This window comes from Salmo salar, chromosome ssa13 (assembly GCF_905237065.1).
Source record: "Salmo salar chromosome ssa13, Ssal_v3.1, whole genome shotgun sequence".
Classification (NCBI taxonomy): Eukaryota; Metazoa; Chordata; class Actinopteri; order Salmoniformes; family Salmonidae; genus Salmo; species Salmo salar.
In genome coordinates this window covers 100,484,337-100,509,570 of record NC_059454.1, presented here as the reverse complement: position 1 = coordinate 100,509,570, position 25,234 = coordinate 100,484,337, and the positions used below count along the sequence as shown (strand labels likewise).

At 42.1% G+C, this 25,234-nt stretch overlaps 2 protein-coding genes across 3 annotated transcripts; one reads left to right on the top strand and one right to left on the bottom strand.

The window, feature by feature from the left end:
* Positions 1-80: 80 nt before the first annotated feature.
* On the bottom strand, positions 81-4,608 carry LOC106568384 (NADH dehydrogenase [ubiquinone] 1 alpha subcomplex subunit 8). Its single transcript, XM_045692522.1, has 4 exons — positions 4,348-4,608; positions 3,231-3,394; positions 1,481-1,646; positions 81-509 (listed from the first exon to the last, which is right to left on the bottom strand). The coding sequence occupies exons 1-4, from the start codon at positions 4,396-4,398 to the stop codon at positions 372-374; spliced, it is 519 nt and encodes a 172-aa protein (XP_045548478.1). The 5' UTR covers positions 4,399-4,608; the 3' UTR covers positions 81-371.
* LOC106568383 (MORN repeat-containing protein 5) lies at positions 4,522-23,830 on the top strand. 2 transcript variants are annotated; one of them, XM_014138686.2, is made up of 5 exons: positions 4,522-4,796; positions 11,684-11,831; positions 12,422-12,533; positions 12,769-12,900; positions 22,247-23,830. In XM_014138686.2, the coding sequence occupies exons 2-5, from the start codon at positions 11,685-11,687 to the stop codon at positions 22,324-22,326; spliced, it is 471 nt and encodes a 156-aa protein (XP_013994161.1). In that variant the 5' UTR covers positions 4,522-4,796; position 11,684; the 3' UTR covers positions 22,327-23,830. The 2 variants fall into 2 exon arrangements, with proteins under 2 accessions (XP_013994161.1, XP_013994159.1); XM_014138684.2 differs by lacking the exon at positions 4,522-4,796 and adding an exon at positions 10,975-11,482.
* Positions 23,831-25,234: the final 1,404 nt, after the last annotated feature.

Here is a 25,234-nt window from a genome sequence, read left to right as displayed (position 1 = left end):
CTTGAGTCTTTTGAACCAAACGCAAAAACATGTGAACATGTGTAACATTCTAACTACCAGACAGGAGATTTCTAAACAAGTTCAATATTTAGTATTTATTTCACAACAATAAACACAAGTAGTTTTTGTTCATTCATTATCATTTCTACAACATAGGGACAGGAGATGTGACGATGGCTGGTGCACACAGACGTCCCTTCCTGTCCAACCAGGTCTGATGATGGTGTGTGTGCTGTACTGGACAGCAGGCATGATGGGAGAGGCTCTGGAGGACTGCCTTCCGGTGTAGGGTGAAGTTGCCCCTAGTTTTGCATTCCGCCCCCACTAATGGTTAAGGTGAGGATTGGGGCGGAGGCTGGGAAGATTACCCTTTACCAGCTCCAGAAGAAGAGTCTGCTGCCGTGCTTGGCTGGCTGCAGCTGGCCCTCGATCACAGGGTTGGGCTCCGGCCGGGGTCTCGAGTGGTAAGCATTCTCAGGAAGGGGACGAGAGGTGTCCACCTTTGTCACCTGGAGGGAAACACATGAGCCGAAATGTTAAATAAATCCACAGAGAAGAGGAGACGGGGAGCAGGCTGACTGGTTTGTAGGCCTGTACTAAGAACACAAGTGAAGGTTTTGCTGGTAAAAGAGAAAGCATATTGGTTCAATGAAGATCTGTGTTAACAGGCACAAAGCTGTTTTTAAATGTGAGAGAGTACTGTTTACCTAGCATTTGCACCGCTGATGGAGGACAGAGGCAAATGGAGAGAACCAACCCGCAGGTAGTATAGGTAAGAGAATGGGAGAGGGTTTTGAACATTCATAATAACAGGAGTTGGACAAAATGAAGGTCCAATCCAATACATAGAGAATGTTCAATCATTGTTTTGTTGTTCCCAATCGTGATCTTTTAATAGTATTGCCCAAAGCTTTATTGAAAGATGATGTCTGGGAGTAGCAGAGAGGTCCCGTGTGGCTCAGTTGGTAGAGCATGGCGCTTATAACACCAGGGTTGTGGCTTCAAATCCCACGAGGGACCAGTGAAAAAAAAACACGTATGAAAAATGTGTGGACTCAATACTGTTATGTCGCTCTGCGTCTACTAAATGAGCAGACTTCTCCTTCTGGTAATAGTTTAAAGGGCCTCACCTTGGACAGTTCTCCCAGGTTGGGTCTCTCCCAGCCCAGCTCCTTCTGGTAATAGTTTAAAGGGCCTCACCTTGGACAGTTCTCCCAGGTTGGGTCTCTCCCAGCCCAGCTCCTTCTGGTAATAGTTTAAAGGGCCTCACCTTGGACAGTTCTCCCAGGTTGGGTCTCTCCCAGCCCAGCTCCTTCTGGTAATAGTTTAAAGGGCCTCACCTTGGACAGTTCTCCCAGGTTGGGTCTCTCCCAGCCCAGCTCCTTCTGGTAATAGTTTAAAGGGCCTCACCTTGGACAGTTCTCCCAGGTTGGGTCTCTCCCAGCCCAGCTCCTTCTGGTAATAGTTTAAAGGGCCTCACCTTGGACAGTTCTCCCAGGTTGGGTCTCTCCCAGCCCAGCTTGTCCTGCACACAACTGTCAAAGGCCTGCTGCTGTTTGCGGCACTGACGCAGCTCTGCCAGGTTGGAGTAGTCCAGGCAGGTCCAGTACTCTGTGAAGGACTCAGCACAGCTCCCCTTTATCTGCCTGGAGGAAACATCACGGAATCATCTGATTAGCAAACTGTTGTTGTTTAATTTAACCTTTATTTAACTAGGCAAGTCATTTAAGAACAAATTCTTATTTTACGATGACTGCCTACCCTGGCCAAACCCTCCCCTAACCAGGACGACGCTGGATGAATTGTGCACTGCCCTATGGGACTCCCAATCACGGCCGGTTGTGATACAGCCCGGGATCGAACCAGGGTCTGTAGTGACACTGAGACGCTGCGCCTTAGACCACTGTGCCACTAACGTGACAATTCAGACAGAATCCCTTCCCCAGGCATCTATTTACTTACTTAAGCCCTCGGTTCTTTTAAGGAGCATAGGCTGTTGACAAATGTCCCCCATTTCACCCAGGCAACTGAAGTGAGTTCTAAATGTAGCACTTTCCCTACATGCTGGACAAGAGTTGGCTTTCTTATGGTCAAATTAACACTACTATTATGATCCTGGATAAAACTTGTTTTTTTTAACTATCTAGCTAGCCCTATGTTTATTGACCTTTTTAATGTGGGCAAGGTACCACTTCAAGGTAGGTGTAGGACCTCCAAAAGAATAAACAACCAGTTGTAATTAGAAGTTTGACAAAACCTTGTACTATTACAATAATGCCATCTTTTACCACTCAGCCTATGTTTACATCTGGGAGCAGAACTGTTTATTTGTTCCTGCTTTGGAAGTGGGGTTTTATTTGTGGACCTTACACAGAGCAAGCCTGCATGTCAAACCCAGCCCAATTCACAGACAGATACCAGTCACTGCAGAGGTATGTGCCTGTGTGTCCGGCATTAATAGGGGTTATTAGTGCACAGCGGCCTTCTGTAAACAAAGCCGCCCGTCATGCCCCACAGTGAGACAACCCATGAAAACCAGAAGCCATGGCCATCTCAGTCACCAGATATCAACCCAATTGAACACTTATGGAAGATTCAGAAGCGGCGCATGATAACTTTTTCCACCACCATCAACGAAACACCAAATGATGGAATTTGTTATGGAAGAATGATGTCGCGTCCCTCCAAGAGTTCCATTAAAGCCGTTCTGGCTCGTTGTGGCCCAACGCCATATTAAGACACTAGGTTGGTGTTTCCTTTATTTTGTCAGTTACCTGTATATCCCATGTCTGACAGACAGACAGCATATAGTTAGCCTACCACTCTCTTGACTCTTATTGGTCAGTTGCAGAACAGAAGTGAAATGGAACATGTATGCTTTAAGTTAATCTATTCACCCTGTTGTAAAGGCCGTATAACAAAAAACACCCAGGTTGAGGCTTTCGGCTGAAAACTGTTGACAAAACCATGAATCAAAACGGCAGACAGTTCAGCAAAAGCTGCTGATGTGGATCAGCCGTTTCATACAGTAAACATACAGCAGAGTCCTGGCAAGGGTTCACATCTTTTCAATTTCTGTTGTAAAAACACATGCAGGCTTAAGATCTTATATCATCACAACTATTACTGGTCCTTAATGATGCTAAAACAGCCTTAAAGTGGCTCATGTGAAACAGACCAACATTTTTCATGTGGGTGTTTAATAGTCAGTCAACACTATGATTACCTACCTGAAGAAGTTAAGTGCACACTCGTTGACTTTCCTCCCTTCGTTCAGACACTTCCTAGGGTCCTTCTCCTCCCAGCGACAGAGCATGAACTCCTTGTTGGCCTTGTCACACTGTGAGCCATAGTGGTGGGCAGCTCCCTTCAGCACTGCAGATGACACACTGATCTACACAGGGGCGAGGCCAGAATGAGACTCTACAGACACTACTCAACACAGACACACATACTGTATAGACAAGTGTATAGCCTACTTCAATATCAAACCCTAAACAGCCGAATATAATGACAAAAGCCAAAGGTGAACATTGTCAGCTATGCTATCTTTGAAATAAAATATTACTTTTTGAGAGCATAAATCTGGTGTACTAGTATTTGGAGTGGGGAGATCAGTTTAAGTACATCAGTGTTTTTGATAATGGCAATCAGAGGGGCAAAAGTTCCTATTTCTTACAGGTCTCATTTTATTTAGTTCAAAACGTATTGCTCAGAATACAAATCACAACATTATATCGATGTCTTTAGATGCACCACAAACATCAACTGTATTGTTGTTGTAGGCCAACTGAAGTTGCCCTGCAAATGCACTCAAGGACAGGCTAAATATCATAACCGATTGACAGCTAGCCAAATATACATTTTGATGTGAGACAACTTGAGGGAGGGGAATTCAATTAAACCAAGTAGCTAGCTAGCTAGAACGCATAAAATCACTTCCCATGATAATAGTTAGTAAGCTTGCTAGGTATCTTGCATTGTACGGTATCACAACATGTTTTTTAATAACAGCTGTAGCTGTCCCAAACAGGGACTGCTGTACATAAATTAAACGCTACCTAAGTTATAGTACATAGCGAACATTTGCTAGCAAACCTTAACTTTTTACTTCCAGATCACAGCAAGTAACGTTAGCTGACGGTATCACTACCTATGCAATACTTTGCAATCAACACGACACCTAGCAAACGAAAGCTAGTAACCTTGCTGGAAAGCCAGTATTTAACAAGCTTGCTAGCTAACAATAGCCTGCTATGCTAGCTCCAATTGGATTGCTGCTTTATCTAGCTAACTTTGCTAGCATTGCTAACCAGATTGTTTGTCAACGTTACGATTCGTTCTTACCTCCTCAACATTCAAGTCATTAAAAGTGGGAACCTCCACCGAACCCGGCATGGTCCGGTTTCTGTCAGATTAATCAAAATGAAAAAACGATGTGATAAATTCCCCCAACACACTCAAGGTCCTCGTCTAGCTACAGGACGAGGCCGCACAAGGAAGGTCAGTGAGTGCATTGCGCATGTCCACAGGTTTGAAACGCATTTCAATGACGTGTAGGAACCGAAAGAATAACACCAAAGATACTGTGATTTACACTGATTTAAACGCTGAGTTATTAACTTGTTTGTCTTACGATTGGTTTCCTTCTTCATTGGAGATAGAACACCCCGGTGGCGTTAATCCATTTAGTTTTGTCGCCTTGAACAGGTTAATTGGAGGAGCAGGCAGTCGTTTCAATCGCCTGCGTGGACCTGGAGGACACCTGTTGATCCGAGGACGGAGGATTCAACAAGGTATCATACGTGATCCTGATACTAGGATGGGAATAGCATCATTAAACCTTATTAGTGATAAGCTGACCATTATACGTGAATCAACCAAAATGTTTATTTCTCTGGGGCCAACACGCTAACCCCGCCCCAGATGAATGCTCTGTTGGAGAATTGCACCCATGGCCTTTTAGTTTTTAATTAAACTGCCTTTTTCGTCAGCATGCTATGCTAGTGAATGCTAAAGCAGCCTATTGGATTCCACAACACTTCCGGCAGCTACTCCCCAACGCTATGTATCACATTTTCATTGAATCCAATGGGCTGCTTTAGCATTAGCTAGCCTAGCACGTTGATGACAAAGGCAGTTTAATTAAAAACTAGCAGACCGTTTCGACTTGAAGGAAGACAGTTTTTAGCTGCTCGTAACCTTGCACAGAGAGCCTACCCAGCAGGCAATGCAACCCAGCCCAGGCTGGTGCTAACCTGAATGCAGTAATTCCATAAAAATAAAATGTAATTTATTCACTTGGCCAAATTGTATATTCATAAATGCAAATGCTGTGGGATTTTATTTTATTTTTTAGCTTCTACAATTGTATAAATTCCAGAAATGTGTGAAACATTAAAAAATATATATATATAGATCCCAGAAATGTTCCATAAAGGGATGTTTCTTTTTTTGCTGAGTTTATATAAACCCTGCTTTGCTGATGCTGTGTGTTGGCTAATGAGAGGCTTTGAAGCTGCCATATAGAGCCCCACAGTGTACGTGTCATAATACCTAGAACAAAAAAATGAATGGTGAAAAAACGATTGGAACCGCTAGGTTTTGTGGGTATAAAACCTAACGGTTCCAATAATTTTTTCACCATCAGGGATTTTAGAAACACTTAAAATAAGAGCTGTGTTTTGTGTAAGCTTACCCTGGCGTGATGTTTTGATAACCATGTAAATCTCTATGACAAGGTGATTTTTATCAATATATTTTGTTCTATTTACGCTCAGATTTGAAAATGCTAGTTAGCATAAAAGTAGACATCATGCAAGACTACAAATCACTGCAAACTCCTGCACCTCATCTTTAGCTGACTCATTTGCTAACAGGTATTGTGTCTCATTTTACATTTTAGTCATTTAGCAGACGCTCTTATCCAGAGCGACTTACAAATTGGTGCATTCACCTATAATATCCAGTGGAACAACCACTTTACAATAGTGCATCTAAATCTTTTAAGGGGGGGGTTAGAAGGATTACTTTATCCTATCCCAGGTATTCCTTGAAGAGGTGGGGTTTCGGGTGTCTCCGGAAGGTGGTGATTGACTCCGCTGTCCTGGCGTCGTGAAGGAGCTTGTTCCACCATTGGGGTGCCAGAGCAGCGAACAGTTTTGACTGGGCTGAGCGGGAACTGTGCTTCCTCAGAGGTAGGGAGGCGAGCAGGCCAGAGGTGGATGAACGGAGTGCCCTTGTTTGGGTGTAGGGCCTGATCAGAGCCTGAAGGTACGGAGGTGCCGTTCCCCTCACAGCTCCGTAGGCAAGCACCATGGTCTTGTAGCGGATGCGAGCTTCGACTGGAAGCCAGTGGAGAGAGCGGAGGAGCGGGGTGACGTGAGAGAACTTGGGAAGGTTGAACACCAGACGGGCTGCGGCGTTCTGGATGAGTTGTAGGGGTTTAATGGCACAGGCAGGGAGCCCAGCCAACAGCGAGTTGCAATAATCCAGACGGGAGATGACAAGTGCCTGGATTAGGACCTGCGCCGCTTCCTGTGTGAGGCAGGGTCGTACTCTGCGAATGTTGTAGAGCATGAACCTACAGGATCGGGTCACCGACCTTGATGTTGGTGGAGAACGACAGGGTGTTGTCCAGGGTCACGCCAAGGCTCTTAGCACTCTGGGAGGAGGACACAAGGGAGTTGTCAACCGTGATGGCGAGATCATGGAACGGGCAGTCCTTCCCCGGGAGGAAGAGCAGCTCCGTCTTGCCGAGGTTCAGCTTGAGGTGGTGATCCGTCATCCACACTGATATGTCTGCCAGACATGCAGAGATGCGATTCGCCACCTGGTTGTCAGAAGGGGGAAAGGAGAAGATTAATTGTGTGTCATCTGCATAGCAATGATATGAGAGACCATGTGAGGATATGACAGAGCCAAGTGACTTGGTGTATAGCGAGAATAGGAGTGGGCCAAGAACAGAGCCCTGTGTCAATTTAAAACTTTCCCAAGACAGTTCACAGAATTGTCAATTTAGCCAATTTTTGAATTACTAAATTTAGTTAACATTAGATAGTTAATCCAGAGATTCTTACCTTTGCCTCGATTCGCAGTCTCATCCAGAGCATCATGGCATTTGTAGTTATGTATGATAGCCACATTAGCAGCTAACTAGCGTTTCATTTTTGGGGGGTAACTACAGGCAAATATATTGATGAAAGTCACCTTGTCTGAGAGAGATTTACACGGTTATCGAAACGTCACGTCAGTGTAAGCCTACACGAATCACAGCCCTTATTTTACGAGTTCCTAAAATCCCCTTTGGGAAAAATGAATGGTGGAAAAACGTTTTTCCTTTCTGACCACTAGGAGCAGTCCTCCATAGGAATGAATGAAATCCTACAGTATTCAAATAAATTGTTTAAATTACATGTATTTAATTAAGTATGTACAGTATTTGTTGTAGTGGGGGCCGTAACATTAGTAATTATACTTTAAGGAAAATCTTTATATATATATATAAGATTTTGTGTTTGTTAAGTTCACAAAATATCATTTAAAAGTATGCATTAAGCATTGGCGAAAATCTGATATCAACTTTGGAGGGGACAATTACATGACATTTTCTCAAGAGCAATTCCTGAGGGGGAGCCCAAAAGTAGTGCTGTAACACATAGCCTACATTGTAATATGGTAAATGTATATTGAGGAACCAAAGAAATAAGGTGTTTGCCGTACTCCTAACTACCGGTACCCAAAACTACACAACTAATCACAACAGCAATACTATTGCCTTTAACAAATCTTAGTTCAGTCACCAGTTTAAGTTGAGAGTGGGGGTATCCATGGCATTTTCCAATTATGTTCCTATTTTACAAGTCAAAAAAATTGAGAACCTTTCATAATGTTGCCAAACAAAGACAAACAAACTTACCTGAGACTCCCTGTCTCTGCCAGTCTGTCCCTGCATATCTGTCCCCAACTCTGCTGTCTGTGTGCCATCTGTTGCCTGCTCTGCCTAATGACATCATTGTGAAACATTTCCATTAGAATTTCATTTCTTTCTTATGAACATTTTATCAACTAGTCTTTGAGATATTAGGCTACTAGGGTTCTTACTATGCATTTTGGTGTATTGAAAAATACTCTGATGTCCGTCTTTTATTTTTCTGCCATTTTTCTACCTGGCTGGCTGGCTACACACACACAGTGTGTAGGTTATTTACAGTAGGAGATAGGCTTCTATCATCTTCAATCATTCTATTTGGGCTTCGATCTAAAAGGTAGCTAGCAAATGTGAAACGGATTAAAATGACAAGAGTTGACAGCTGTATGAGTTCACCATTTACACAACATATGCTGCAACCTTTTGTAATTTTAATAGTTTGTTTCATATTGGCTGGCTTCCATCAATAGCTGAATTTGCAAAGCTAGCGAGCACCAATTCAGTTTCAGTGGTGTTTGCTATAATCTTTGCTACCCGGGTTAAATAAAGGTGAAATAAAATAAATAAATAAAAGTTCACTTGCGACAATTTAGCTTTTGCAACGAGACCATTAAATATATTTAAGACAATGGTAGAAGAGAGTGTAGTTCTGTTCAGTTTGGATTTCAGTTTATCGCTAACCTTATCACAGGGACTTTGAAGCACTAACTTACATCATCTGCATGCTGATTCCATTTTTGACGACGCCACATAAATGGAATAGGCACTAGCTAGCTTAATAGTTAATATTTCCGCGCTAGCTCTGCATATTCAGCTAGTGTGTGTGCGCGATTGACTGGATTAACCTCACGTCAGTTACGTGCATTGAGTGCCTTTCAGACAGTAGATACAACCTCTCTGTTACCTAGCAAGCTAAGGAACTGGCAGTGGATCAAACCATTGTGAGGCAAAGGGTGGGGGGGTTGCAATCTTTTGAAACTTAAAAACGCGCTATTAAGTGTCTATAATCAGCTCAATTGCTTTCATTGCGTATTATTAATATTATTTAAATTACATAGTTATGTTTCAGTGGTATATTGGGGGGGACAAATCATATTTTTCCCAGGATGGGGGGGTCGTGTGTCCCCCGTCGCCCCCGGGATTTCCGCCCCTGGCATTAAGGCACATTTGTCAAAATCATTTCACGGAGGGCCGAGTGTTTTCAGGATTTCTCTCCTCCCTTGTACTTGATTGATGAATTAATGTCACTAATTAGTAAGGAACTCCCCTCACCTGGTTGTCTAGGTCTTAACTGAAAGGAAAAACCAACAGACACTAGGCCCTCCATGGAATGAGTTTGACACCCCTGCATTAAAGTGTGTTTATTTTACAATGGACAGGTTCAGAAATGTATGCGCAGTGGCTTCAAACAGAAATCTCTCATCATTTGTTTTATTAGATGACTTCATTTTATACAAGAGTGTAGAAATCCTCACTGTTTAAAAGAAACAAAGAAAACACGAGCCATTTCAGCTCTTTATTGCTCGATTTTGCATGAAATATAGCAATTTGTATTCAGTGGTGTACTGCAGTTTCTGTGGACCCCCTGCAAGATCGGAGATCGTGCCCCTCCCAACCTAAAAAAAAACCGAACAGATTTAATGCGTCAGCCACTCAATCACAAAGTAAGTAGAATTTGAAAGTGTATAAATACCAGCTAAAAACTGTATATAACTATAGATAGTACACTGTATATATACTATATATATAAACTGTATATATACAATCCTATTGTGTTCTTTGAAATACATTTTCTTTCGTATTAATGTTAAGACCTTCATAAACACAACCAAATACTTTTTGAGATAGCATATATTAAATGTATTTATTATAAGGCTGTTAGAATGTTGACCCCACAAAAGGTAGGGCCCGAGCCTGAATTGGTATGGCTGGAGGCCCGGTGTGGTGACAATGATGGTTTCTGGGAACTGATGGCTTTTAGTTGAAGCTAGATGGAGTACAGCATTTTAGCTAAGCCTAACCAAAAACGATATGGTCTGACCTACCTACCCATGTCAATTGGACAACAGAAACACTTGGCTTGCTACAGGTGGAAATTCTAAAAGTTTTATGAAGGACTTGGGAGGGTTACTTTCAAAATGATTAATTTACAACAACAACTTGATGGGAGGCAGACCCCTAGAGCTCCCCACGTTGTTGTACGCCAATATTTGTATTGTCTCAAGCACTGAGCACATTTCCGGTCTGCTGAGCGCAAACTTGAACCTTGTGAGATTTCTATGCAACTTCCGGCACATTTACTGTGAACACTGAGGTTGTACCCACTTTAATGTATTGTTTTAACTGTGGCCAATTAGGCTACTGTGGCTATTTGATCATAATGTAGGTAGCCCTACCAGAGTGGCCTACCATAAAAAACAATGGAGAAAATGCTTCACATTACATTTTAATATAAAAATAGCGGTTCCTATCATTCAGCCTACAGTAGCAACCAATGTGTGGTGTTCAATGTAGGCTTACATTCCATGAGACTTTTGAAAAAACACGCAGAGCTTGACATTAACCTGTTAATGCACTTGTCCTTCAGACAAGGTGACTGAAAATGTTGTTGTTTGATGCAAGAAATCCCTTTATAAAATTCATTATTATTCCCATACCATTATTACAGAGAACCAGACAAATTATGCTACCCTCTGCCTATTGGCTACTTTAGCTTATTCAAGCCTTTCTCAAAATACAACATTGCCCTTTTAAGACAAAAAAAAAAGCTCCTTAATTAATGGACTCACTTTTCAAATATGTCTAGAAATGTACAAGGTTTGTGCTCTTGTAGGAAGCAATCACTCCCACAATGCTGACTACAAATTAGTTTTAACTGGGCTAATAACTTACTAACTAGCAAAGAATATGAACCTGGCTACATGCAACTCTTGCTTTGATTTCAAAACAAGCCATTATAATCCTGACACTCATGCTGTAAAACAGTCCAGTTCCAAGTGAACGACACAAATCCATATATGGAAATGGTCTATTTGCATATAGTTCGTTTTGCATAGTTGGGTTTCTTTCGGTATGTTGCGATGAAAGTGGCTAATATTGCGTTGATTCGATCACTATTCCCACATTAAAGGGAAACGTTGACTTGATAGTGTTAACTAATGGGGAAAACTCAAGAAAGTTGAGTAAAATTCAATCTGTGCTGGCTGGTTTTTCTTCTGCGGTGCAGTCCATGGGGAGCTGCGCAGCCGCCGGCAGTTTAGAGGGAACATTGGATTAAAGTATTGTGTTTACAGGGCTTATTATTTTCTAAGACAAGAGACAACATGCTAGGCTTCTTTTATCATAATACACTTCATGCGGTGAAATTTGGAGAAAAAAAAGAGACACGGCACTAGCTTCCCGTTTCCATGGCTACGTTGTCAAACAACCTGCTTGCTGCAGAAACCAGACAGCTGTTAGCTAAGCTAACCTCTGTTTTTCATTGTAACTTCATAAAATAGCAAATATGGAGTTCACAGGTAGCAGTTACACTGGAGCCTTCAAGAATGGCAGGTAAAGTAATAACTATTCTTTGACATATGCCAGTTTGCAAAACTTCTATGTGTCAAAGTGTAGTGACATAACGTTAGCTAGCTTACTTTAGCAGTAGTGGGTAGCTAGCTAGCTTGCACCAGTTCTGGCACAAGTTAAAGTCCAATGTTCTTATCATCTCACCACTGGTGAATTAGCTATGTCCTTTGCTCTGTTCCTCAGGATGGAGGGAGAAGGAGAGTATAAATTCCCCACAGAGACAAGATATGTTGGGGATATGAAGGATGGCATGTTCCATGGAAAAGGTGTTCTCTATTTTCCAAATGGAAGCAAATATGAAGGAACTTGGGAGAAGGGGATATCCAAACAGGTGTGCAACATACTTTCTGTGTGTGTGTTTCGCATTGGTTATAGTGGGCATTACATCTGGTCCCCTTTAGCAATCATTCACATTCATTGTCGCAGTTATTACGTTTCCATACTTCTCCTCCAACATGTGCTCTCTGCATGTTCCACACAGGAAAGACATTCCTTTTTGGTCAACTGTTCATTCATGCGTATCTCAGCCATAATAGTAACCAGTTCGATTATTATCATGATTACTGCGGTCCATTAGACATGATCTAGGTTTAGCAAGCCCATGACCAAACACACCTCACTCCCATCCAACTCAGACCTCTTTGTTTCATGGTAAAAACTCCACAGGATATGGAATATAGATCTCTCAACAAAGGATGCACGATTAAAGACTATTCAACCATATTGGCATACTTAGGTCTATGTTGTGGTGAAATGTAATTCCCAATCCAAACAGAATTGAAGTGGTGAAAAGTCCCCCCCCCCCTAATATCCCTTATTTGCCATTAGATACAGGTTTCAAGTTTATGACTAAATAAAGACAGTTTGTTGCAGAATACTACAATGTTTCATCACTGAAACTACAAAGTGTTTCATCCGCAGGGAAAGTATACCTTCTCTGATGGGCTGGAGTACCAGGAGAAGGACTGGGAGTTCTGTGATGGTTATGACAGACAGTTCTACACTGAGAGGTGCAATGGACTCAAACCTGCAGGTAAAACATGCACTTCTTTTTTTTATGAAAATCTACCTTTTTTTTACAAGCAGACTAAATCCTAAGGTATTAGGATAATAATCTATTCAGTCCTCAATACCATAGCAATGGAATAGAACATATTATCTCAATGGTTTTCACCACAATCTGTATTTTTTTTGTCAAATTTAGTCACCTTGCTTTTTGTTGTTTGACTCAAGACTTGACCAGTCACTGACTCTATCTGTCCTGGCAGGGGAGTCTCAGCTGACAGACCTGGACCCACCGCGTGTCATCCCAGATGGCTGCTATGACTGTGGGGACGGCTTCTACGACCCCAACACCAGGGTTATCACTGACTATGAGCATCACTTCCTGAGGAACGCAGGTGAGCAGAGACTGTTGGAGCTCACTTCAAGGTTTTGACACAGAGTGTGAAAACAGATCCAGGCGTATTGAATCACATATATTTCTGACCTCCGGCTCATTAGAGTGCGCAGTAACCTCCAATTTTCCAGTACTGAGTTTGACTTTGTCTTTTATCTTAACTTATCATATTTTTGGGCCTCATTCCTTTATCACAGGGGTGCAACTTTGGTTTTAGAAGTGGGGGGGACATAACTTTTATTTATTTATATATATTTTAATCCAATTGGATAAACATCCGAAACAGGCTACCCGACCGCTCAGAGGCGTCCACATGGTCCTAAAGCACACAGTTTCCTTGTTTTGTATCACATTCCAATTATGAAACTGGGGGGGGGGACAAAAATTGCCATTTTGGAATGTAGTACAAAACGAGCCAATTGTGTGCCTCGTCCCCAGTGAAAGTTGCACCCCTGCTTTATTATAATGTTCAGGGCAATTATTATCCCTCTGGCCACCTGGGAAACATTTTATATTAAAAACTGATAAAATACTATAAACAGATTACCCATATTCTCTAATGTAAGATTATTGCAGGCAGATACTTTGCTGAGGCAGCCTTATTACCCTATAACTCATCATCTGTAGTCCTCTCAGCCAAGCATGCCTCTCCACTGCAGTCATTTTAGTTTTGTTTTCAAAGGGAACATTTTAAACACATTTTTTTCCACCCATTGAGTGCTCGATGTGGGATCTTTGATTTGAAGGCAACGAGGTCTGTCAGGTTTTGCGATAGGAATTCCAATAGCCGTGCCAGTTTTTCATAGTTTTTGCATCACCAGACAATGTCATGGATTACGAACGGTTATGGATCTAATCGTCTCTCTGTGAATGGGATGGACGGGGGTGTATCTATGGGAGACAGCCCAGCTGTGATGTCATAGTCTGTCTTGTGAAATAATAGCCACACTATATTCAATCTCTTGCCATAGGTTGCAGCTAAGCCGGTATTATTTGGAAACCGTGAGTGTATAGGCTTAGACTATATACACATACACAAAATAAAATACTAAATATGATATGAAAGTGTATATTTCTTATTGTCTTTGATCAGACTGCCACAAACACAGGTGTGTGTATGTGGATGATCACTGACTGACAGGCAGGCAGTGGTTTAGGACTTACTAGTGGTCCCAGATTTACTAGTGGTTCCAGCCAGACCATGACAGGCAGGCAGTGGTTTAGGATTTACTAGTGGTTCCAGCCAGACCATGACAGGCAGGCAGTGGTTTAGGATTTACTAGTGGTTCCAGCCAGACCATGACAGGCAGGCAGTGGTTTAGGATTTACTAGTGGTTCCAGCCAGACCATGACAGGCAGGCAGTGGTTTAGGATTTACTAGTGGTTCCAGCCAGACCATGACAGGCAGGCAGTGGTTTAGGATTTACTAGTGGTTCCAGCCAGACCATGACAGGCAGGCAGTGGTTTAGGATTTACTAGTGGTTCCAGCCAGACCATGACAGGCAGGCAGTGGTGTAGGATTTACTAGTGGTTCCAGCCAGACCATGACAGGCAGGCAGTGGTGTAGGATTTACTAGTGGTTCCAGCCAGACCATGACAGGCAGGCAGTGGTGTAGGATTTACTAGTGGTTCCAGCCAGACCATGACAGGCAGGCAGTGGTGTAGGATTTACTAGTGGTTCCAGCCAGACCATGACAGGCAGGCAGTGGTGTAGGATTTACTAGTGGTTCCAGCCAGACCATGACAGGCAGGCAGTGGTGTAGGATTTACTAGTGGTTCCAGCCAGACCATGACAGGCAGGCAGTGGTGTAGGATTTACTAGTGGTTCCAGCCAGACCATGACAGGCAGGCAGTGGTTTAGGATTTACTAGTGGTTCCAGCCAGACCATGACAGGCAGGCAGTGGTGTAGGATTTACTAGTGGTTCCAGCCAGACCATGACAGGCAGGCAGTGGTGTAGGATTTACTAGTGGTTCCAGCCAGACCATGACAGGCAGGCAGTGGTTTAGGATTTACTAGTGGTTCCAGCCAGACCATGACAGGCAGGCAGTGGTTTAGGATTTACTAGTGGTTCCAGCCAGACCATGACAGGCAGGCAGTGGTTTAGGATTTACTAGTGGTTCCAGCCAGACCATGACAGGCAGGCAGTGGTGTAGGATTTACTAGTGGTTCCAGCCAGACCATGACAGGCAGGCAGTGGTGTAGGATTTACTAGTGGTTCCAGCCAGACCATGACAGGCAGGCAGTGGTGTATGATTTACTAGTGGTTCCAGCCAGACCATGACAGGCAGGCAGTGGTGTAGGATTTACTAGTGGTTCCAGCCAGACCATGACAGGCAGGCAGTGGTGTAGGATTTACTAGTGGTTCCAGCCAGACCATGACAGGCAAGCAGTGGTTTAGGATTTACTAGTGGTTCCAGCCAGACCATGACAGGCAGGCAGTGGTTTAGGATTTACTAGTGGTTCCAGCCAGACCATGACAGGCAGGCAGTGGTTTAGGATTTACTAGTGGTTCCAGCCAGACCATGACAGGCAGGCAGTGGTTTAGGATTTACTAGTGGTTCCAGCCAGACCATGACAGGCAGGCAGTGGTTTAGGATTTACTAGTGGTTCCAGCCAGACCATGACAGGCAGGCAGTGGTTTAGGATTTACTAGTGGTTCCAGCCAGACCATGACAGGCAGGCAGTGGTTTAGGATTTACTAGTGGTTCCAGCCAGACCATGACAGGCAGGCAGTGGTGTAGGATTTACTAGTGGTTCCAGCCAGACCATGACAGGCAGGCAGTGGTTTAGGATTTACTAGTGGTTCCAGCCAGACCATGACAGGCAGGCAGTGGTTTAGGATTTACTAGTGGTCCCAGATTTACTAGTGGTTCCAGCCAGACCATGACAGGCAGGCAGTGGTGTAGGATTTACTAGTGGTTCCAGCCAGACCATGACAGGCAGGCAGTGGTTTAGGATTTACTAGTGGTTCCAGCCAGACCATGACAGGCAGGCAGTGGTTTAGGATTTACTAGTGGTTCCAGCCAGACCATGACAGGCAGGCAGTGGTTTAGGATTTACTAGTGGTTCCAGCCAGACCATGACAGGCAGGCAGTGGTGTAGGATTTACTAGTGGTTCCAGCCAGACCATGACAGGCAGGCAGTGGTGTATGATTTACTAGTGGTTCCAGCCAGACCATGACAGGCAGGCAGTGGTGTAGGATTTACTAGTGGTTCCAGCCAGACCATGACAGGCAGGCAGTGGTTTAGGATTTACTAGTGGTTCCAGCCAGACCATGACAGGCAGGCAGTGGTGTAGGATTTACTAGTGGTTCCAGCCAGACCATGACAGGCAGGCAGTGGTTTAGGATTTACTAGTGGTTCCAGCCAGACCATGACAGGCAGGCAGTGGTGTAGGATTTACTAGTGGTTCCAGCCAGACCATGACAGGCAGGCAGTGGTGTATGATTTACTAGCCAGACTATAGTTTGGTAAACCCTGTCTAGAGTAACTATACGCAACATGATACAGATGAGTGTCCTCATATTAATCACTGCTTGATCCGGAGCATGCAAATCTCATTTATGTATTTAGACAACAGACAGACAAAAACAGACAAAGAGATGCATATCCTGAACAGATGTCCTGAACATGTGCAATAAGAAATATGTTCAGATTTTTTCCTTCATAACAGTTCTGGTATTGACCAATGAAACGAAGGGGAGGAAGGTAGTGTTGAAGGAGAAAAGAGGAGGAGCTGTAAAATAGAGTTGTTCCAATCATTGGATTCAGATTAATTTGGTGTCTGCTGTTTGTACTGCGTATTGGTAGGGCATTTTTCTACAGGAAACCTTTGATTGATTTAGCAATATACCGCAGACGGCCTTGTGTATTACAGCTACTATCAGGGATGAAATGTCAGCCATTCAAAACCACCCTTATAAACTGGGTGGTTCGAGCCCTGAATGCTGATTGTCTGAAAGCATACCATGGGTATGGCAAAACATGTATTTTTACTGTTGTAATTATGTTGGTAACCAGTTTATAATAGCAATAAGGCACCTCAGGGGTTTGTGGAAAGACATTCCTTTTCCACATTGCGTCGTGCCTAAGAACAGCACTTAACCGTGGTATATTGGCTGTATATTTATTGCTTTAATATACCTCTCAGATCCATTATCATACCCTTGATGCTCTATTTCTGTTAGCCCTTACCTAGGAACTAATATAGTGAAGAATTTTAAATGAAATATGCATATAAGCTTTCAATAGACTGTGTGTGTGTGTGTGTGTGTGTGTGTGTGTGTGTGTGTGTGTGTGTGTGTGTGTGTGTGTGTGTGTGTGTGTGTGTGTGTGTGTGTGTGTGTGTGTGTGTGTGTGTGTGTGTGTGTGTGTGTGTGTGTGTGTGAGGAACCGCACGCACAAGAAGGATCATTGGGCCTCGTCACACTGTGTCCTCTGATCTATGTTCATCTCTGAGAGGTTGAAGGTATGTCTGTCAAAATGGGTGTGAAGACAGAATTTAATGCCAATGGCTTCCATCCAGGAAGGAGAAGAGCAGAGGGTCCCGGCACTAACTGGACATTGAGAGGAACTGCTCTCCCTGTGGGGACCATGTGTTTTGAGGAGGAGAGGAAAGAGTGCAGTCACCACTGTGGAAGAGGACAGAAGAAGGGATGTGTGCGGGGGGATGGGGGAGCGGAGCAGGGCCCTCAGACCAGAGCGATGCTGGGCCAGGCAGGAAGGGTCAGGGAAATGCCCAGGCTTTGGGCCAAGACATGAAAAGAAGCACAAAAGCAGATGGAAGGAAGAAGCCCTGAGGAAGAATCTCTGAGTCTTCACAGCAGCAGCCCAGCTGAGGAGAGGTGAGGTGAAACGGGTCATCTGGACTAGACCCAACCCCTCTGAGGTCGGTCCAGTCGGGGGAGGGGAGTAGTGGCGCGGGTGGAAGTAAGGTGTGTCTTACTTCCACCACCTTCCTGCCAACCAACGCCACATGCTGCCTGATCAACTGATGTACTTTACTTTACTATTTATATTTTTGACAACTTTTTCTACATCCCTAAAGAAAATAATGTACTTTATAATCCACACATTTTCCCTGACACCCAAAAGTACTCATTACGTTTTGCATGGCTAGCAGGAAAATGGTCCAATTCACTCATTTAAAAAGAGAACATCCCTGGTCATCTCAATTGCCTCTGATCTCACGTAACACAAATGCTTTGTTTGTAAATTGTGTGTTGGAGTATGCCCCTGGCTATCCATAAATAAAATGGTACCGTCTGGTTTGTTTAATATAGAGCATTTGAAATGATTTATACTTTTACTTTCAATACTTAAGTATGTTTTAGCAATTTTACATTTACTTTTGATACTTAAGTATATTTAAAACCAAATACTTTTAGACTTTTACTCAAGTAGTATTTTACTGGTTGACTACCCTTTTACTTGAGTAATTTTCTATTTAGCTATCTTGACCTTTACTCAAGTATGACAATTGAGTACTTTTTCCACCACTGGTATTTATTTGTCTGTCTGTAATTTTCTGTTGTTCGCCCTGGCATCGAGCAGGAGCCCTACAAGTGGTCAGGAACCCTATTGCCACATTGTTTGTTGCAGTTTCCTGTTTCTGGAATAACTTCTTTTGAAAGTCGTAAGGTTTGACATTCAAAGCCTCCCTCTGCCAAGGAAAACAGCGCTGGTTTGAGCTACGGCCACTTGGTTGTGAGTCGAGGTGTGTTCCCAAAATGGCACCCCTATTCACTATATAGTGCACTACTTTTGACTGGAGCCTAATGGGGGGCTTGTGCCATTTGGGACGCAGACAAGCTGAAGCCTTTTCAAACAGATACAATCAGCGTGTTCATGTTTACTGTAATATCACTGGGTTCAGGTCAGTGTCTTCATATTTACTGTAATATCACTGGGTTCAGGTCAGTGTCTTCATATTTACTGTAATATCACTGGGTTCAGGTCAGTGTCTTCATATTTACTGTAATATCACTGGGTTCAGGTCAGTGTCTTCATATTTACTGTAATATCACTGGGTTCAGGTCAGTGTCTTCATATTTACTGTAATATCACTGGGTTCAGGTCAGTGTCTTCATATTTACTGTAATATCACTGGGTTCAGGTCATCGTGTTCATATTTACTGTAATATCACTGGGTTCAGGTCATCGTGTTCATATTTACTGTAATAGCACTGGGTTCAGGTCATCGTGTTCATATTTACTGTAATATCACTGGGTTCAGGTCATCGTGTTCATATTTACTGTAATAGCACTGGGTTCAGGTCATCGTGTTCATATTTACTGTAATATCACTGGGTTCAGGTCATCGTGTTCATATTTACCGTAATATCACTGGGTTCAGGTCATCGTGTTCATATTTACTGTAATATCACTGGGTTCAGGTCATCGTGTTCATATTTACTGTAATATCACTGGGTTCAGGTCATCGTGTTCATATTTACTGTAATAGCACTGGGTTCAGGTCATCGTGTTCATATTTACTGTAATAGCACTGGGATCAGGTCATCGTGTTCATATTTACTGTAATAGCACTGGGTTCAGGTCATCGTGTTCATATTTACTGTAATATCACTGGGTTCAGGTCAGTGTCTTCATATTTACTGTAATATCAATGGGTTCAGGTCATCGTGTTCATATTTACTGTAATATCAATGGGTTCAGGTCATCGTGTTCATATTTACTGTAATATCACTGGGTTCAGGTCATCGTGTTCATATTTACTGTAATAGCACTGGGTTCAGGTCATCGTGTTCATATTTACTGTAATAGCACTGGGATCAGGTCATCGTGTTCATATTTACTGTAATAGCACTGGGTTCAGGTCATCGTGTTCATATTTACTGTAATATCACTGGGTTCAGGTCAGTGTCTTCATATTTACTGTAATATCAATGGGTTCAGGTCATCGTGTTCATATTTACTGTAATATCAATGGGTTCAGGTCATCGTGTTCATATTTACTGTAATATCACTGGGTTCAGGTCATCGTGTTCATATTTACTGTAATAGCACTGGGTTCAGGTCATCGTGTTCATATTTACTGTAATATCACTGGGTTCAGGTCATCGTGTTCATATTTACTGTAATAGCACTGGGTTCAGGTCAGTGTCTTCATATTTACTGTAATATCACTGGGTTCAGGTCAGTGTCTTCATATTTACTGTAATAGCACTGGGTTCAGGTCAGTGTCTTCATATTTACTGTAATATCACTGGGTTCAGGTCATCGTGTTCATGTTTACTATAATATCGCATTGTTCTTTCCTGAAACCTTCTTTTCTACAATCGTAATTGAAACAAATGTATTCATCACATACACAGTTTACAGCAGGTATAAAAGGTACAGCTTAATGCTTATGTGCCAGGTCACTCAACAATGCAGTACATGAATCAATAATTATTTACATTTCAACAAATAGACTCCCCCAGAATCATGACAACTCCAATGTCAACCATACTCCAGCATTAGCCCAAGTAACCCACTGGCAGCATTAAGTCATGTTAAGTCTATTGGTCAAGGTGATCTGACAGCCATTAACTTAATTTAACACTTTAAAGTGTTGCTTCTGCATTAGTTGGCAGGAAACACTTTTCCCTTGGAGTGTATTTTAAGGATTTAAGATAAACATGTTTTAACAAGGAGCCATTATCGTTTCCCCAGCACCATGTACACCACTGCTCCTGGGTGAGTCGGAGCCTTTTTGTGAGAGAGTTTAGGGAATTAGTTGATATCCAGTTAATGGCCAGCAGCAAACCGTCCTGGGGGGCTAGAGGGAAAGGCAGAGTCAGTAAGAGAAAAGTGATTCACCAACAAGACAATATTTGTAGCAACAATGTCATGTTTATGATGTGCTAATTGATATGCATTATACAACGGGTGGGTCTAATCCTGAATGCTGATTGGTTAAAAGTGCATTCCAGCCGGTGTCTATTCAACAAGTTCTTTGTAACAGGCAGTAGAGCCTACAGCTGGTGTACAGTGTTCCCAATCAGTTTGTTTTACTTTTATCATATTTTATTTCATGACAGCCATGTGTAGATAAATGAATCTAACAATACAACCATGCATCCTACAATTATTTGGATCTGGTTGATAATATTTTTCAGAACACATTTAGGATTTTATTTTCTTCTAAAAAACTAAAGTGTGTAGGCTAAATAATTTTTCTCCAAGAATTAAGAATTAATACATTCCAAATGAATGTCCCTAAACGCCCCTAAACGCTCATTATAGAAGGCTTTATTGCAGGGTTTAAATAAGACGTCCACAGTAACATTTTAAAAACACATGAAGTGTATGTTAAGTGTTCACAATTTACATTTTATTTCAGATTGCTTCCGAACCATGGTGGCCACCTGTGCCCTCAAATAGAATTGTATTAAAGTAGGAGTGACTTTTAAACACTGTGAACGATCACAATCCAGGGGAAATTACAGAATATGAAAATGTGTGAATTCTGTCTCATTACCATACGTGCTCGGAGAAACGGAAGGTCTAATTGTAGTTCTATACGACCTCGCAACAGGCAGAAACCGGTGCAGTGGTATTAATTGGTTTAAAATAGTGATGAAATGACCTTCTTGACGCTGACCTCCGTTTGTTGAGAAGGGGGAGGCAACACAACGCGACATAAAGGGTGGATAGGCTGTTTCTCGCATGCTGTTACCGTGGTGCATGGAGCAGACCGTGATTTGTATTTCTGAACGCGCGCGCCAGGTAGAGTGGCGAGAGAGGCGACTTGGAGTGGCTGCGGCTATCGCAGGCAATTACAAACAATCAGGCTACAGCTTCAGACCTGTGCCCAACAATGGGCCCAGCGCACACTGTTCCCCCAGATGAGCTCTCAAGTGTGTGCAGCTGCGACGCTCCGATTCAGTCCCAGCAGAGAAGCTACCTCTTGCTCTGCAATTATTAAGTCATTTCAGTTTTAACTATGAAAAACACTATTATCCGCAGTTTTGGTAGTCGAGTCATCCTTGTTAAAATTGTCGTTCATTTTTTGGGGTGATTTATTGGTGGTTGAAGTACCACTAAGAAGGTATTTTCTCCTAATTGTTACCCTGATTTTTCACTGAGATGTAAATGGTTATTGAGTTGAATGTGTCCATTTCAAAAGCTCTGATATAATTATATGCATCCAGTCCAGTGTCTTTTTTTCGTCTTCCTCGATCACATTACAATTTTATTTAATGAACTATTAGAATAAGTAATTTCTTTATACCCTTTCAGTTAGAATAATTGTTTTAAAACGTGTTTTTAAAAAGTTGTTGCTTTATTCTGACCTTCATTGTCTTACTTGATTATTCTGAAAATCTATTTATTTTCCTGCAGATGACTATGAACGGGAGTGGATTGTGTCCACTTGTCGGAAGAGCTGGGATGAGGTCGTTGGACATTCACCTGACAACTAGGCTGAATTTCACAACTGGACATTGAGTTGAGGGGCCTGAGAAGCTGCTGATTTTAAAGGCAGCTAATTTATGGAATGTTTAACTGTGGGTGTGTATAGGCTACATGTGAATCATATTTTGTGAAATATGGAATATTCCACATTTTCGTTATTATTATAAATATATGATTTTAACAGATGCATAAAAAACATCGATAGGTTTATTTCAGATGCACAAAAACACAGCGAAGCGCATGTAATGTAGCCAGCCTATACTGAAATGAAATATGATAAAGTCTAGATCGAAAAAGATGCGAATGCTTCAAACATTTTAATGCAGAATGAGGGGGGAAAAACATTTGGGATTTTTAACTTGTAAAGCCATTTGTTTACGTGTAATGTTTGTCCTTTTAATTCTCTGCATGGTGCTAAAATGTTTGTGCTGCCAGTGTAATCAGTGTCAGATTGTTCTCTCAAGTGTCCTGAAAGACTCTGCAGGTAGCAGCCTAATGGATGCAAATCAACATGAGAGATGACTTCCTGTTATACGTGCAATATATCCACCAGCATAATATACAGTTGCTATAGGCTTTGTTCCAGTTGTAGTCTTATATTGAGATATATCTTGTCTGTCTGTCTACAAAAACACACCAAAATTCTAAACCCCGAAAATCGAACATGCATTCAAGTATAGAAATATGGAATGAAATCTCCGTATAAGGCTTTGGCTCCGGTAATTGTATTTTGTACTATAATGCTGTATTTTGGGGGGGCATATTTCTATAGTGAATTTTTGCGTGTTTTTGTACAGACAGACAAGCATATATTCTGAGACGTTATGTCTGCCTCAGCGAGAGCTGCCCTTTGAAACAGAACCCAGAATAGGGGATCAATCTCATGATGCAGCCTGACAGTGACTTCCTGTCTGTGATGGCGCTCCGCTGGGCTCGCGGGAGGAATCAGCAGCAGAGCGGTGGAGAAAAGAAGGAGAGGAGAGTAGTTATTACTGCACACACTGACCCATGAAGTGCTCACTAGCACAGCCAACGGCCTGTGATTGCTTCCCGCGCCGGGCACACTCGCACGCACACACACACGACCAGGCAAACCCAGGCTTAAGGAAAATTCAAACACACCAGAATAACTCTGAGGCCTATAAAAATGTACAATGCATGATGCATATAGCGTAGCATGTGCAGACACACTTAGGTTTTACCACGGATTTCATATTTCAAGATCTATTCTTAAATTGGCTCCGCTGTGTGTGTGTGTACGTGCGTCCTTTAGTGATTGTTTGGGATAAGGAGGTTAAAGTGCTTCTTGCATCAAATTGTTGTGGTCCAACAGAATAATTTAAAAAAATACAAATTTCACATTTTAAAGTCAATTTTATTGCATTTAGTACACAAAACACAGTCAAACAAATAAACCTTTGTTTCATTTTTTATAAAACAATACCATTTTGACATTTTCGGAGAAAAAAAGTGCTTACAGACTATTGTCTCAATAAATACAAGAACATTGAAGTCTTGTCTCCTTTAGTCCCTTCGTAAACACAGGATCCTATTCCTCACTGACTCCAGTCCACAGCCAAGACACAAAGTTCCAGTTTCACACAACCTCCCTCTACCCTGCCAGTCAGGCTGGCCAGCCACAGTCTATACATATCATATCCCCAGTCCGCTAACTGTCAGTGTACCACATCTCCATTTCAACCCATAGAAGTGAAGCACACAGGCTGGACCACTGTAGAAGACACAAACTCTCGGACATGGATCCTGCACAGACATAAACACTAAATTGCTGACAAAACAGCTGTTTAAAAAGGTATTACATGTAATGTGACATGTATCGGTCTTTCAGTCCTTAACCACTGGAGGAAGACTATCTGTTTATACACTGCAGACCTCCCTGTCTCATACACCATGTGATTGTTCAACATTTAAAAGAGTTATGTCAATTTCAAAAGTCTCACAAGGGTGTTACAGTAGTAAATCATGATTTTAGACAACTACAATTTGGAGCTTCAAATGATTGAAATGTCCATAACAATAGATTGTAATGTATACTTGCACATGAGCATTGGAAATTCAAATCACACCAAATAAATCACATTTCAATATTTTCACCAGTACAGATTGAAAGTTACACCTTTCCAAAAAAAGGTGTAATAAAAAAATCATCCTAATAAATGTGAGTTTTTTTTCTCTCTGTGAATTTGAGTGTTTTACCTCAGCTGCCTGAAAATGATGGATAACTCAAAACAACCAACTGACGGTTTTCTCAGCATGTAGAAGATAAGGCACACAATCTATCCTCATCTGAGGCTCATATCCTTTACAGAAGGCTGCTGATCACAATGTATTAAAGGGACATTTAAAATGTATATTCCATCGTCTCCAGCACATGTTAAAATTGCACATTTCTATGTTTTGTAGTAAAAAAAATATAGAGGAAGTTAAGTGTTTCCAATGACATCATCAGTGTGCATGGTGTGATTTTAACCAATTATGAGTAGGCATTGCCCACTAATCGTCTACTAATTGGTTGATGATGTCATTGGAAACACTTATCTTCCTCTACAGTTTTTACTACAAAACATAGAAACGTGCCATTTTCACATACAGTTGAAGTCGGAAGTTTACATACACCTTAACCAAATACATTTAAACTCAGTTTTTCACAATTGCTGACTTTTAATCGTAGTAAAACTTCCTGTTTTAGGTCAGTTAGGATCACCACTTTATTTTAAGAATGTGAAATGTCAGAATAATAGTAGAAAGAATGATTTATTTCAGCTTTTATTTCTTTCATCACATTCCCAGTGGGTCAGAAGTTCACATACACTCAATTAGTATTTGGTAGCATTGCCTTTAAATTGTTTAACTTGGGTCAAATGTTTCGGGTAGCCTTCCACAAGCTTCCCACAA

What these genes read in the sequence shown, in the direction of transcription:
- LOC106568384 (XM_045692522.1), bottom strand. Translation starts at nt 4,398, where the DNA reads ATGCCGGGTTCGGTGGAGGTTCCCACTTTTAATGACTTGAATGTTGAG. An exon ending in ATGACTTGAATGTTGAGGAG is followed by an intron (nt 3,395 to 4,347) that starts GTAAGAACGAAT and finishes GCCCCTGTGTAG; the next exon opens with ATCAGTGTGTCATCTGCAGT. An exon ending in ACCTGGGAGAACTGTCCAAG is followed by an intron (nt 510 to 1,480) that starts GTGAGGCCCTTT and finishes GTTTCCCTCCAG; the next exon opens with GTGACAAAGGTGGACACCTC.
- LOC106568383 (XM_014138684.2), top strand. Translation starts at nt 11,436, where the DNA reads ATGGAGTTCACAGGTAGCAGTTACACTGGAGCCTTCAAGAATGGCAG. An exon ending in GGAGCCTTCAAGAATGGCAG is followed by an intron (nt 11,483 to 11,683) that starts GTAAAGTAATAA and finishes TCTGTTCCTCAG; the next exon opens with GATGGAGGGAGAAGGAGAGT. An exon ending in AGAAGGGGATATCCAAACAG is followed by an intron (nt 11,832 to 12,421) that starts GTGTGCAACATA and finishes TTTCATCCGCAG; the next exon opens with GGAAAGTATACCTTCTCTGA.